The following is a 15,545-nucleotide window of genomic DNA, read 5'->3' as shown; positions in this document are numbered from 1 at the left end:
AAAGACAGAATGCCAGGTAATTATTTTTGACATTCAGCTGATCAAAAATAGTTTCCTTGTATGTAGGGAGCTATTCAAAGAATCTGAACATAAAAAATACCAAGAACAAAGTTCTTCCTGTAGAATCAATCACTCAGTTCAGTTTGGCTTCAAGCCCTAGTCATTGTAGTCTTTCGTATATTGCCTTTGCAAAGTGCACTCTCTGGTATCTTTTAAGTGATAAGGACAACTTATTGATACCACTTTCAAGTAAAAGATACTAAGGAAAAGCCCATTTGCAGTGTGTGGATTATTGGATGGACTCTAGTATTAATATTCCTGGTCACTGTTCTGTACTTTGGCATCAAATCTGAAGACCTGACAAGGCTGCCAGGCAGCAGGAGCCTGATGAGAATTCTGTCCTGACTTGAGTGAGGGCAGGGACAGGATATGAATTGCTGATGCAATTATGCTCATTTTACAATCAATTGCATATGAAAGCTAAAATGTATCTTCTCCTGGACTATAAGTGAAGGTTCATATGATTTAATGTCATTAAAATTTTGATTTTAATTAATTTTGCTTTTATCTCTAAGGATAATTATTGGCTGTATTTGTCAGCTACTAGTCAGTACAGAATTTCTTGCCATGGTTTATGATAATTCTTCACCTCTGGAAGCTTTGAAGTAAAGAATGTAATGTTAAAGTGAGAGAATATTATTAGCCAGTAACACTTTTTAATTAGAGTCTAACTGTAAATTACATGTTACCTTTGGATTTAGGGGAGCTGTAAAGCTAGAAGGTGCCTTTAGGCTGATTCTAGTCTACTCATAGCATTTGTATTGAAGGTATAGATAAAAATAAAACAACTTTTCTATGACATAGGATTGAGAAAGCAGCAACTCATAAACATCTTTCCATGCTGCTGTACAGGTATGACAGTTCCAAATACTAGGATAAGATACATAATTAGGTTCTCTGCGGAAATAGAGAAAAGTTTAAAATATGAAGAAGGTCTTTAGAACACCTAAAATCAAAATTGCCTGTCTAAAGGTCCTGTCCTTCACCAATTCTTGTCTACTGTCCACCTTGACCACAGGTATGTTGGATGAATCCAGGTTTATTTGCTCTTTGTATCTCTTACATTGTATCTGTACAATCTGCACAAATACAACATTCATTAGACTGGATCCACTCCTTCTCAGAATTCCAGAGAGACATGATTGCTGGACTCCATAGGCATTATAGGCTAAGGGAGTGTGTATATATTGAAAAAAAGTCCATCATACTTTGGCACTGGATTTGCTGAACATTCATGGTGTAGAGAATATTTTATTAGTCTTTGGCTTCTCAAAACATTTTGCAGTTGATTACTCTATTGGTGTGCAATAATCCTGTTGCCGTCTGGAAAGGTGGAATTGACCATGCTTGGATTTTAAGAAAGCATTGAGCAGCACTCTTCACCAAAAACTGTTAAAGAAGTTAAAATGCAATGTAATGAGAAAGCAGAGTCCTAGAGAGGATAAATAACTGTATAAAACTCAGGAATCAAAGTTTAGAAATTAGGATGAAGTTTTGGAGCCAAAGGATCTTCATAAGTGGTAATGGGAAGGGCAGTAAATGCTGATTTCACAAACTGATATGAAATGCTGATATCACAAACTGCTGACAATACACTTCTCTGTGATAGTGCAGACAGAGACAATAGCAAACTGCAGTTCACAGTGCAGAGCCATAGAGGTCAAATGTCCTGTGCAAATACATCACAGCTCAATGCAAAGTTTTCCCCTTTCATAGACTTACTACACTGAACAGTTTTGCACACTGCATGTACAGCAGATGCAGAGTGCCAGTAACTATTGGTTAGGACTGAAAATGTTTGGCTGAAGCAGTAAAGTCCTTGCAAACAATTTGGACAGAAAAATTTTCAATGTAAGATACAGTTAGGGACACTGTGAAGCCCTGACTTGGCTTCTGATTGATCAGGCTGTTTCTGTTAATCTTTCTGCTCTTGAATCCAAGAATCCTCATGAAATTTGCAGTTATATGTAGGTGTTATTTATCCTTAAATTTTTGTTGACATCCTGGAGTGTGGGGGGAGAAACTGATAGTCTGTTTAATTCTTCTGCATCAGAAATGCATATGAGGGAATTGTATTTTGAGAAACCACTCTTTCACAAAATTTACAATATTCTGCATAAAGATACTTCTGTTCAGAGAAGGATGTTACGTTCCTTAATTGTCATCATGAGTCAAACCCATGATGTGCTGTTTAAATGAGAAAGTAGCCTGTGTGAGTGGGGAGCTGTTGAAGTAGAGAGCACATTCCCCGTGTGGGAGCAGTACTTTCTCTTAAATCATCTTCCACATACTGTTTTATTTAGGTGGCAGCATGCCTCAAACATACTCACCCAAGAATGCCCAACACATGGTCAGTAATATTCTTGTGCTTACACTCATGTTGTGAAATAATGTCTTGGGTAGCTGGTTAGCTCCAACCATTTCATCCTACCTGAGAGACAAAGGAACCGCCACACCACGTTTGAATCATTATTCTTTTTACCTTTTGCAGTAACATTCAGGTAGAAGGTGCACATGTTTTTTTTCTCTCCTGTGTTAAAGCACAGAGTTGCATAGTTTTAGAAAATTAATTTTCACATCTTCCCCCGCATGCTTTAACCAGCTTTAGCAGAGCTTTTATGCATGTGGTACAACCTCCACTTGCCCAAGCACAACTATAAATTTCTTTTTATAGAGCTAAAAGAGCTCAAACTAATGAATAAGCCAAAAACATTTCCAAAACCTGAAGCTTGGAATTGAAGCTGAGACGTTAAAAAAAACTGAGGAACAGGCTTTTGTTCTAATCAGAGAAAAATTTTAAATTTCATTTTTATTAATTGATTTTTCATTTCCTACTTCATAGTTACATCTTTAGAGAGGGAAGGAAGAAGATCAAGGTCTCTAGTATTTCTGACATATAAAAGTGAGACAGGTATTATTGCTTGCTTGCTTGTTTGCATACAACACAGTATTTTTAAAAGTCTCTGATCTCACAAAGCTTCCAAAAGCCAGCAGCCATTCAAGCACCTTGTGGCCAGAGTCCTTGAGTGGCTTTGGACAGACATTTTGCTTATTTTTGAAAAATTATCTAACTCCCCTCTCAGTTTGCAAATCACAAATACTTTGGTTGAATATGGCCTGATTGGAGTGCTAATTCAAGCAACTCCCTTGGTTTCAATCACCAAAAAACCAAAGCATTTATCTGTCACAATAAGTGTACATGGTAATGGTTTTCCACAACACAGTCTTTTTAAAAGCACACAAATTTCCAGCACATGTAAATATATTTTATGACAACTGACCAAACTGTTCATAAATAAATTTGCATTTATTATAGGAAGATGGCTCCTTAATATAAAATAATTTGGTCTTCTCTAATAGCAGAAAAAAAGAAAAGCTGTTTGAGAATCTTGAGAAATAAATGGTAGCATACATTTAATTTTCTGATATTAAGAAAATTTAGGTGTACTAGTATGAATGAACATGTGGACTATAGATGTACTCTTGTCCATTAACAGCCCCAGATCTCTTCTTGCTTCATCGCATTCAGTTTCATATTTGTATGAATAGAGCTGGTCTGTGTTCATACCATCTCTACATTTATTTACCCTGTGTTCTAATTCAACATTTTCTAGTACATTTACTAGTCTAAAATCAGATTATATGTTGAACAGTACCACTCATCTTCCAGTTTATGTAAATGTATGCACTGTTGCCACCCCCACATCTTAAAACATAAGACTATAGAACAGTCTTCTTGTGTGCCACAAAAAACCCAGCTTTAAAATGTGCTGGCTACTTATTTCAAACAAATGCTATTGTACAAATTCACAGGGAGAACCTCCTGCTTTTACCCCCAGACTTTGATATGTAAGGTTTACTAGCAAAAGCACCTCACTGGTTTTGATTATAATTATCATATGTAGGAAGAGAGACAGACCCTTAGAGCATTGGACTTAAAGCTATATTAACTTTAGAGATCAAAATCAGTACTTTCAATTGAAGAAGAGAGTTTGAAGTCAGTTCACACATACCAGTAGATCTAACATACTTTTAAAATATTGTTACAGTCAGATTATGTCCTCAGATTCCTATTCTCAGGATAAGATGCACTTGAGAGAAACATTGTAAAACTTGTAAAATTATAAAATTGTAAAAATTGTAAAATTTGTCAAGTCTGGAAAATGTAGTGTCCCTTTACTGCAGTTCAGTGTTGGTTTCAAAGATGGAATAGTTAAGAGTGCATTTCAGAAATATCAGACAAACTAAAAGAAACAAAAAACACATTATGTTTTCAGAGCATTGCTGAGAAATCAGATAGAGCCCTTCTGAATGTCAGGGTTAATGGACAGCTTAAACCTCAGGTTTTTCCTCTGACTTGCTGCTGATAGTTTATTTGCAACTGTCCCTGATTAGCTTTCATATAATCTTCATATGATTGCTAGAGATAGACAAAATTATAGTATTTATATCCAAAGTAATGTTAAAAATTTTGAAACAAAACTGAATTAGCAATTCTTTCTCAATTTCCTATACTACGTCCTCAATAGTGTTTAAGAAGGACAGGTGAAAGTCATACACCTGCAAAACGAAAAGGAAAGTAAAGAGTGGAAAAGCAAGTATGGAAAAGGAGCAGGAAATAAAAAAATGATTGGTCAGGCTTGTAATGATACAAAGGAAGGACAGTCCACAACATGTTACTGAGCCAAAGTAAACTATGAAAGGGACATCCATGACATAAGTTTACAGTTTTGAATGTCCATTCCATATAATAAGTAAGCAGGCTCATAATTTAATCTTAATAAAATTAATATCCATTGGAATGAAAAATAAAATTTTGAAATGTCATTGTACTGAAATGACAAAAAAAGTTCTTAATTCTCTCTATGCCACCAAAAGCTTTTTATATGTTAATCTCCTTTTGAAAACTACAATGAAATAAAAATAAAATACAGAAAGTGGTTCAAAAAAATGCTGTGAACCCTGGGTTTCATCACTTTTGGATTATCAAATCTGCCTATTGTTTTTTATGGGATGAATTTCATATCCTGTAAGACTTTTTGTACATTGGAATGTTCATGATGATTGAATTCTTTCTTAATATTGCACTAAACGTCTTGCAGCTGAATGGAGATTCAAGCTGTCTGCCTTTAAGGTCTCCAATTTGTTCCATATAATGGTACCTTTTAAACAAAGATTAGAAATAATTTTGATTACTAGTTTTATTTAGCTACTTCACCTTTTCTTGATATTTTTATGGGCAGTTAGTTTACACCTGAAATAGTTGTAAATATTCCTCTGAAATCCTGTAAGTATCAAATAGAGGTGGAAGAACCTTTAAACTTAGAGTATTTTAAAGTGGTTTGCGAATTTGCAGTTTTTAAACTATTCTAATTTCACCATTTGACATTTTGTTCATTTTCTCCTTGTCAGTGATATTCACAGTTCTCTGCCCATTTATTGTGTCTTTGCAGAGAAGGAGGGCATCCTTCTCTAAATAACTGTATAAGGAAAAGACAGTAAAACAGATGAGGTGAAGAGAGAGCTGTAGAGTGTATTCATATTTTGCAGCTATATAAACATTTGCCAGTATATGTGGGTGTACCATATTATAGTTCCCTTTAGGCATATAGGTTTTATGTATGTCTCCAAAGTTATGCAATGCAACATTTAACCTTACTGGAGAATATGACAACTGTATTCTTATTTTGTATGCTATTATTGTGTGGTCAAGAGATTTCTTTTCAAGAGTGTTGTTCCTATTCAGATATTGAAGAAATATGGTCCTTGTCCTAGATGCCTTTCAGGTTTTTTGTAACAAAGGAGGGAACTAAACAAAATAGACAAAAATGGACGGACAGCAGGTAGGAAAAATGGAAAAATGAAGCTGTACCCAGAAGAATTTTAAGCTTCAAATCTATCATGATGTAAAATTAGTTGTAGTTCACTGAAACTGTTTATCCTAACGAAATAGTAAGCATCTCATGGTAAAGTACCAGTAATCATATATTCAGAATATTTCACTGAGACTATCAAGCCCTACTCTTTTTTTCCCATCATTTCCTGGCATTTTGTGGGATTCATCTTGCCAACAGTCATTTTGTCCCAGGCAGTCACATAAGAAAAATTACTTGCCAAGGACAAATCACCTGTCTTAAGTCCTGAGACAGGTGAGATAGTTTAAATGCACAAAAAACTTCAGGCAAGTCTGTTCTCATCCTAACTTGGAGTCCTGCACCTCTTTGGAGGAAGTGCACAGGTTTTCCAGCTCCTGTACTCTTTCTGAGGGAGGATGGGAAGGGTGAGAAAGAAGAGACAGTTCCTGGCCAGCCTGCTGGCTACCATTGTTTTCAGGCGTACCTTAGCCCAGGCTGCATCCTTTGGACTTCCTGATATCCCCCAGCCATTTTTGAGTGATTCCAAAAAGTTGCCCTTTTCCTGTGGCTGCCAGAACGGACATGTGTTTTGTGGAAGAGAGAAAAGACAGAAATAAGACAAGAAAGGAAAAAAAAAGCCAGGTGTAATCTTCCCGGAACTTCTCCCACCCCAACCAGAGAGCTTCAGTTTCACCTCTTTATGTTCAGAATGAGTGAAGTGGGCTGCACCAGGGGTTGCTCTGACTTTAGTCCCAGGGAGGAGAGACCCTGTGCAAGGGGGACTCAGCACAGTGAGTGTCAGCCTTGCCCATTTTTTGCCTTTATTGGAATTTCTTGATATTGGATTTTGTACAGCTGCTAGCTCAGATTGTTGCCTGGTGCATGGGACTTTAGTTTGAAATCTGTTTTCTTTGTGCCACCTGAGAACAAAACCCAACCAAGCAAACAAAACATCCCAGAACTTACATGCGCATCTTCTTTTTAAGAGTATGGATATGGTACATGTTGTCTTATCCTTTCGTTCAGCTGAAAAGGAAAATCAGGAAATTGGCTGAATTTTAGTTTAGAAACGGTGACTTAGCTTAACCGTCATTATGCTTTGATTGTGGAGTATGTTTTATTATTTATAATTTAATTTTATGAGAAGTATTTTCATAGGAATATGTGTAACACAACACTCTAACTAGGTGCTTTAATATTTTCCAGTGTGCACTATGGTGTTGAAAGTTAGAAAATGCTGGCTGGATCTAGACTGATACTTTCTTGGATAAGCCTATACCATATGCTTTTATTTAAAGTATTTTTTTTCTTTTAGGTTAGATTTATAAAAAACATGTGAAAAATGTCTTTTTCTGAAAAAGAAGTGTTACGCAATTAGAAAATCGCAGTGCTAGAAATTTTGCATCCTTCAGGAAATGTTGCATGTAAAAGAAGCCAGATACTAAATCTAAATTAAAAAAAAAAAAAAAGCAAGTTCTACCACCAACTGGAAATGCTATGTCAATCTACAAGATGTTGTACTGAAATGTATGTATTCAGTTCCAGGAATTTTAAGCTCTATGTGAACTCTGACTGGCTTCCCAGTATAGATATGAATCTTGTTGAAGGAGTTTATCCATATTTCCTTCTGATTAGAAAAATTTAAATAAGATTTGTTTTACAGGGCAGAAAACCTAAAGAAGCCAGGACAAAAAGGGCATTAAGTATTTTTTATATAGTTATTCTTTATTCATAATTTTCGCCCACATTCACAGGACTCTGGGGTATTGAATAGGCTGATCTTTTATTTGTTTTGTGTGAGTAGGGGAGCCTCTTTCCAACAGCCATGTTCTGCACTTTCCATTGTTTTATAAAACTTGTTGTGGCCACATCACATGACTAACCCCTTATGGGAAGATTATTTCATGCCAACCTCTATACTTCCTGCAACCATGACACCCTATGCTTTCTGCTGCCCCTCTCTGAGTCTGGAAGCTGCAGTGACTGTGGATGAAGGAAAGTGAGTAATTCTAAGTTGTTGTAACCAGTACATGGAGACCATCTGAGATTTTTTCAGATTTAGGTTTTGTTGGTACAATACTTACCTCTGCTTTTTCTGCTTTTAAATCCCCTTGGGCTACTTCTTTTGTAGAAGTGAAAAAATCTAGAAAGACATCACTGTTTGCAGGGATACAGGCTAGAGACTGACATGCTGAGGAGCATGGAGATTTACTGAAAAGGGTATAGAGATTTTGTAGACAACAAGCAGAACATTAGCCAGCAGTGTGTCCAGAAGTCACAGCTCTGGACTTACAGCAAAAGCACAGCCAGTAGGTTGAGGGAAGTGATTGTCCCCTTTAACACTCATTCAATCACACCTAGAATTCTGCACCCAGCTTTGGCCTTCGATGTAGGGAAGATATGGACAAACCATAAAGGTATGGATGAACCATAGTAGGTTCAGCAGAGGACCACCAGGATGGTCAGAATCTGAAGCACTGCTCTGTGAGGAGAACCTATTGAAACTGGGCTTTTTGAGCCTGGGGAAGAGAGAGCTTTAGGTGGACACAATAGCAGCCTTGCATTTCCTCTGGGGGGGTTCAGTCATCAAAAAGGTGGAGCCAGGCTTTTCACAGCGATGCATGGCAAGAGGATGAGAAGCAATGAGCATAAACTAAATCAAGAGTAAATGGGTACAGGGAAAACCTTTTTCTCCACCAGGTCAGTTAAACATTGCAATAGGTTGCCAAAGATGTTGTGCCATCTCTATTCTTGAAGTTTTTCTCAATCAGACTTAAAAACTCTGGGTAACCGAGCCGAACCTCATATCTGACTCTGCTTTGAGCATGACCCTAGGCTAGAGATCTCCTGAGAGCCCCTCTGTTCTGAATTACTCTGTGATTGTGTTGTCATAATATAGTATCACAATTCTGGGGTAGTAATAGCAAAATTTTAATTGTTCTGAATATTTAAATGATTTGGCTGTGCATCGCTTTTTGATTCCAGAAATGCTACATATGCCCTGTACATTCTCCAAACAGCTTGTATTTGTGCTTATTTACTGGTATGACGTGCAAACTGTGCAAAAATATTGGACTCTAGCCTTGGAATATAGATACCTGCCAACAGAAAATGAAGGCTACATGGTGCTGCAAATGCTTTCTCTGTCTATGGAAAGTGCCTTTTATGTGCCAGAAAGAAGCATTTATACCACATGCTTTTTTTACTGCTTCTCACATCTGTTAACATTTACATGTGTCAGAAAACAATACCTGAACAGTAAAGGGAAGGGATACATGAAGTTCAAGGGTATTATATCAAGAAAAATGGCATGTCATATTGCATATAGTACATTGGAATAAAAGAAAAGGAAAAAGGAAAAAGATTTCTTGGACTTGTCAAATATACCTAATATGTGGGCATAGTTTGTGTATACTGTCTATGAATGCATTTCCATACCTGAATTGAATGACCCAAATTGCCAGTAAATGGAACTGAACCCATGAAAGGGTCAAGGAGTGATAATCAGGAGGTGAAAGACTTATAAATGTCTTGGTTTATTAAAAAAGGAATAAATTTTATTTCATTAAAGGCAGGATTTATATCAAAATCTTCAAAGTTGGATTTCTAAATACAGAATTACCTACTTATATTGAAATATTTTGCATTTTTGATAATCTTCTCTTCAGCTGTCTTTTTGTTAGTACAAAAGGAGTAGGTTAACTGACAAATGTTGCTGTATATCCACAGTCCTTAGAGGCAGCTACTGTATTGGGCAGTGTTTCCAAGAATAGTGCTTTGAAGTCTCACAGTGAAAATCCTGAGACACGGTGTAGTACTGGATTTTGTATGACGTGGCAGTTCTTGCAGATGTTACCACTGGCAAGTGATTTAGAAGCAAATTAGAGAGAAACTGATCTGTGATTCCCTGAACACAGAAGGAAAAAATCAGTATTTGATACCTTTGTAAAAATGGTGTTTGCATTGGTTGCATATGTACTACTAGTTCTTTGGCATCTATTTGGGTCTTTTGTACCAGTTTCATGCAGGATTCAGTTCTTTGATGCCTCACCCTGATTGTCCAAAATGCACCTGCAGTAAAGAGCATGGACCCTCCCCTATAGCTATTATCATTGCTTAATATTGAGTTCTCTGTGGAAAGTGACAGAAAATACCTATTCTCCTATGTCTTTTGAGTCTAGAAAGAAATTATGGCTAAAATAAGAGATAATTAACCTTGAATTGAATCCTACCTAACATGTAGTCATAACAAAGGCAAAGGTCAATTTTTGTTTTTTCCTATGCTCTGAGTAGATAATGTATCTCCAAAACACTGTATTTGATGAACATCTGCTCTTGCACATGGATACAAGTCTTATCTGAAATTATTGTGGATGTTAGAGTTCCACACTCACTACACTGAAAAAGCCTTGCATTAGATCTGTGAAGATGCAATGAATATTCACATAAGGCATATGGTTTCTTTGCCCCCAAATTTAAAACCTAGCTCTCTATGAAAACCACCATATGAACAGCATGTGCATACATATTTTTTGGGTTTGAGTCAGGGATATGAAGGATCTATAGCAGTTTTCTTCTGTTAGTTGCACTAGAAAGTTGTGAGGCACCTGAAGAATCACATGGTAATTTGAAGTGATGAGAAATCAGCTCTTGACAAATGGCAGAGAAGAAAGCTGTTCATCCAGCAGTGTTACTAAAGAAAAAAATTGAAGTTAAGCATCTGATAAGCTTGCATTCTGGTCTTTGTGCTTTGTAGAGCTGCTTTATCATTACAGGTAGACCTGTGGTTTCCTTGGTCTTATGTCCACCTGAAGTCAGTGGTGAACCTTCCACTGACTTCTCTGGTTGCTGACCCTGGCCCAGGTTTTGCCCACAAATAATGTATAGAAACATAAACCTTTCTCCTATCATTTCTTCTCATGTAATTTTAACTCCGGCCAATCCTTTCAGAAGGGTTCATATTTTAAGAGTCCTACCTAGTTACTTGGACCTAGATATCTGATTACAGGAATGGAAATTTTAAGAGGAAGGATTCCTAGAAAAAATTATCATTGATGCTTAATTGATAATACTGTTTCTGACATAATTCAAGCCTATCACAGACACTCTTACATGTTGAATGTAGGGGTCAAAGGGTGAAAGGTGACTGGAAAGATGCTTGTTTTGTACATTTGGCTAACACAAATACTTCCTCAAGTACAAAATGCTTTGATCTCTCTAAGTAAATGCCATATGTGTGCAGCTGTGGCCCATGCCTCACGACTGCTGGAAGGTTAGGAAAAGGTAGCATATGAATTTGATGTCTGCATTCAATTTATGCTTTTATATTTAGCAGTTCATAATTTTGTGTAATATTTTTGCTGTATGAAAAATATGCACCAGGGCTGAGTGATAACAGATTTCTCTGTGGTTTAACTCAACATTGTTTGGGTGAATACAGATTCCTAAGTATTGCAGACTGAAAATACAGGTTTTAATTAGAGCTGTCTGAGCTTCAAAATACCTGAACGCACATTAAGCCTGGCAAATTTTCAGAAAGCTGGGGGTTGTGTGGAGCTGATTTAAGCTAAGCAAGAGTCTTTTCCAACTATATTGCACATGTAGTTGCATCACCGACTTGCAACACACTGAAGTGAGACCCAAACCCATTATTAATGGTTTTTTGATATATAAAAATGTTTTATCACCAAGGCCTGTCATGTGTCATACTCATATTGAACAGAACCTTAGCCCCAGGGAATTTCCACTGAAAAATTTGAATGGCTTCCAGAGTAAAGGATCTACTATACATGACTAAAAAGCTGAATCAACTCCAGAAGTTTGGTGCCTTTCTTGAGCTTTCGTTTTTCACTTTTACATGTGAACGTTTAAGACTGATATGCCCAGATCTATATCCTTCAAGATGTTTAATATGAGTTTAATGTGAGCTGTGACAATAAAGAAACCTACTGCAGTCAATGGGACACAAGGGTCCATCACATGAATCCAGTTTCATGATCAAGACCCAAAAAAAAAACCCCAAAAAAAACAAAAAAAAAAAACCATGGCTTTTTCTATTAAAAATATTGAGCATGTACCTTTGGAGGGAAAATTGTGACTCATGTGACTCACATAAAGCATGTGCAATTTCTCCTTACAATAGCAGAAATACAAGTCACAACCAATAAACAGACATAGTGCAATAAACAGAAAAAAAGACATGAAAATATCAAATCACAGGTAAAAATATGATAAAATATAACACATTGCACTTTTATGTGGATGTTACTAGACAAATGCATACAAAAGTATACATGTGGTAGATGCATGCATATGTATAATCCAGTGTTGTTAATATGACTGTAAGTATTTTATTTATCAGATGTGTGGGTTAATTAATGCAATTATTCTAGGTATGATTTGAACGTTACTGAAATGGAAGCACATTGATTTGTTTTTTTCTCCTCTGTGTTTTTGCTAGCTCCTACTGGCCATGGTAGGCTCTACAGATGACACTCTGCAGGAGGCAGCAGCTGGTTGCATAGCAAACATTCGCAGATTGGCTCTGGCAACAGAAAAAGCAAAATATGGCTGATGCTTCAGCAGCTTTTACCAACACACTTGTTTAGCAATTCAGCTACATTTAAATACACAAGTACTCCTTCTAGCATCTGTATTTCATAGCAGAGCTCATCTATTTGAAGATAATTTAATAAAAACAAATCTGTGGAAACTTATGTTTGATTTTACATTACTGGTTTATCACCCCTAGGTTTGATAAAACACTCATACCTAATTTTGTGTGTCTTTTAGCATTACATCCATCCAAAGACCATCAGTTAAGATATGTCAAAGACATTTTCTACAACTGATATGCTTTTATTTTAATTCATTGTAGCTATACATGGTTTTGCTTATCTGTGACATTACAATAAATTTTGCTTCTCTGTGTGTGTGGTTATGCAGCAATTTATGAATGTCTTGAACAATTCCCTGCATTATAATCTTGTCCAGTCATCCTCTTATTATGCTTTTGCCTGTTTGATCAGTTGTGACTCACAGGAGAGCAGAAAATGCAGATACATGAAACTCACATCTGGCATTATATAAAGGCTGCAAACAGCTGTAGCAATAGACATCACTCCAAATTTCCCATTTCTACCAACATCAAACAAAATAGTGCTTAATTTTATAAGTAGCTGGTGAAATGTGTTTTAATTAACACGTTTAACTCAGCTCTAAATAGAGAGTCAGATTTTAGATTTACATTTGCACATTATCTTTTTTGTTGTTTTTAATTTTTAAACTGAAGACAACATTGTATTGATATAGTTAATTTATTTCTGTATAAAATTATGTTCAGAATTACACTTGCTTTCAAAAATGCACAGAAATTACTATTGATACTATAAATTATAAACCCACTATATATACCATGCTAAACAAATAATGCTAGGGCATTTCTGTGAGAGCAGTAATGTTTTAATTACAACCACAGACTGCAGACAAAAATGAACAAAAGCAAATATTTAAATGACTTGCATCTGTCAAGGACTCACTTCTGAATTATTTTTTTACTTCCCTTAATAATTAACAATTTTCTTGGTTTAGAAGCATTTTGTAATTTCATTATTTTCCTCCAACTAGAATGACTTCTCAAAGCAACTAACTTTCTTGCTGACAGAAGCTTCTGAGGAAGACATAATGCCAATCCACCTGCTTATTTGTGTTTTCTCTGAAGCAGACATGAAGACTCATTTCAAATGTCATTTTGGAAGACTTGCACAATTCTGAAAAAGGAAAATTACACTGGGCCCTTAGGGAAGGTGTCGAGGTTATTTTAAAGGAAGCCAGCTGTGGACAGATGCTGAAGCAGTGTGGAAATCAAAATGTCAATCCAAGTTAGTATTTTTTGATCAGTGCAAACACCAGCATAGTCACAGGGTTCATCACAAGCTCCATCAGCATCCAGTGACCACATAATGCTATTTTAGGTTTTTTCAAGCTCTGCCCCAAAAGCCTGGTATGTTATTTTGACTAAACATGTCTGTATTATAATACTGATGTCACAGCTGTAGTAGTATCATATGCTTCATTGCTATACCCAAAAATACTTCTAAAATAAGTGCTAATTGCCAAATTCATTTGAAAGAGAAGAGGCTTGATTTTATTTTTGTCTCTTCTGTGAGAGGAGCTGTGGATACAAATAGTTTATCACAGTCTCACTTATGAATAACACGTAAAATGGTAGCTTATTTTTCTAACTGTTGAAGGGCAAAAGCTCCCTGAAAATAACTCCTGTCCTTAGTTTAACCTCTCAAGGCACACTTGACTGTTTAGTGTGGGTTTCAAATGGAGTAAGTTCTAAAGCAAGCTTAATTTTATGATACAGGTGTCAGGGCAATAAATGTCATGTTTCTGACAATGAAATGGCCTCAGTTTGCCATTCTCACTCACACTGGTAGCCCTTGTGCCTCCAAGTAGTTAATCTGAAACCTTTATTTAAAACCTCAGACAGTTAATCCCAGACTTAAGATAACTTACTTGTGCTGTTTTCTTTTCCTTTACCATGCCTGCAGTTTTAAAGTTCTGTACTAGGAGAATTGTTGAAATCAATACAGATCACCACACAGGCAATGAACTAGTATTAGAAAAATACATATTTTTGGCCAAAACTGGTTGATTCGATGTAATTAATATAAAGAGATTTAGTTGTTGGAAAATGAATAAATGAATGTGATCCCTGGCCCCTGTGAGTGATGCAGTACAGCGTGTACATTTGAAAAGCTTCCACTTTGTCCACAGATCTGAGTTCCACAGTGCTGCAGCCCTCTGAAAAGGGATCCTCACAAAGCTGGGTCCCCCATGCTGCTCACACAGCCCTCCAGCCCTCCTGGCAGTGCCCACCAGCCTATTCAGGCCCTGGCACCAGCCCAAGGCACTGCCACCGCCCAGGCCCAGCACTCCCACTGCGCATACCCAGGCAGCAGCCAGCTCCCAGCCCTGGCTCCCATGCTTGGGAGGGAAATGCCTTCACTCCTTGCTCTTTCCACCAGCTGCTTCTTGTCCATGTAAACCTGTAGCCTCTTAGGAAATATGGTTACACTGCATATGGGGCTCAGTATTATTTTCAGCTGAGAGCAATTGGATGTACAAATTATTTTAGTTTCAAAAACGTAGTGATTTAGAAGGGGAGTCAGGGTTTGTCCTGTTCAGTTGCCATCATCTGCTCAGTCTGCTCCCTCCATGATTTCTCTATACGATTCCTATATTTTCACAGTTTTGTAATATGTCTTTTTTTTTCCAGTTTATTTACATTGATGTTACCATCAGCAGAGAGTATCCAACAGTTTTCACAGTTTCAGGAGCCAGGCCCCAGCTCTGCAGAGCACCATGCTCCAACTTGCAGTCACAATGCCAGGCCTGCTCTTCACCAGCTGCTCATTGTCAGCTTTGTTCCTCAGTTACACTCAAATGTCAAAAACCATGGAGTCCAAGTAAGAAAAGTTGTCATGAGAAAGTGTTGTTCTGAGTATGGAAATACTAGAGTTGATGAGAAAAAAAGCGAGAGAAGAAATCTTTCACATTTATGCAATTATTTCTGGAACCTTATAGGCCCACTACATCTTTCAGTCTACACATCTGTCAGCA

General features: G+C 36.8%; 1 protein-coding gene across 1 annotated transcript in view; it reads left to right on the top strand.

Moving 5' to 3' along the window:
• The window catches only part of ODAD2 (outer dynein arm docking complex subunit 2), a 68,278-nt gene extending 55,789 nt beyond the window's left edge, over positions 1-12,489 (top strand). The window contains exon 15 of the mRNA XM_041408388.1: positions 12,376-12,489. Within this exon, the coding sequence (XP_041264322.1) occupies positions 12,376-12,489 (114 nt within the window). The remainder of the gene's footprint in view (positions 1-12,375) is intronic.
• Positions 12,490-15,545: the final 3,056 nt, after the last annotated feature.

The sequence above is a fragment of the Onychostruthus taczanowskii genome, unplaced genomic scaffold (genome assembly GCF_017590055.1).
Source record: "Onychostruthus taczanowskii isolate IOZ18803 unplaced genomic scaffold, ASM1759005v1 scaffold3, whole genome shotgun sequence".
Lineage (NCBI taxonomy): Eukaryota > Metazoa > Chordata > Aves > Passeriformes > Passeridae > Onychostruthus > Onychostruthus taczanowskii.
The sequence above is the reverse complement of the archived record's forward strand: the minus strand, read 5'-3'. Positions and strand labels throughout refer to the sequence as shown.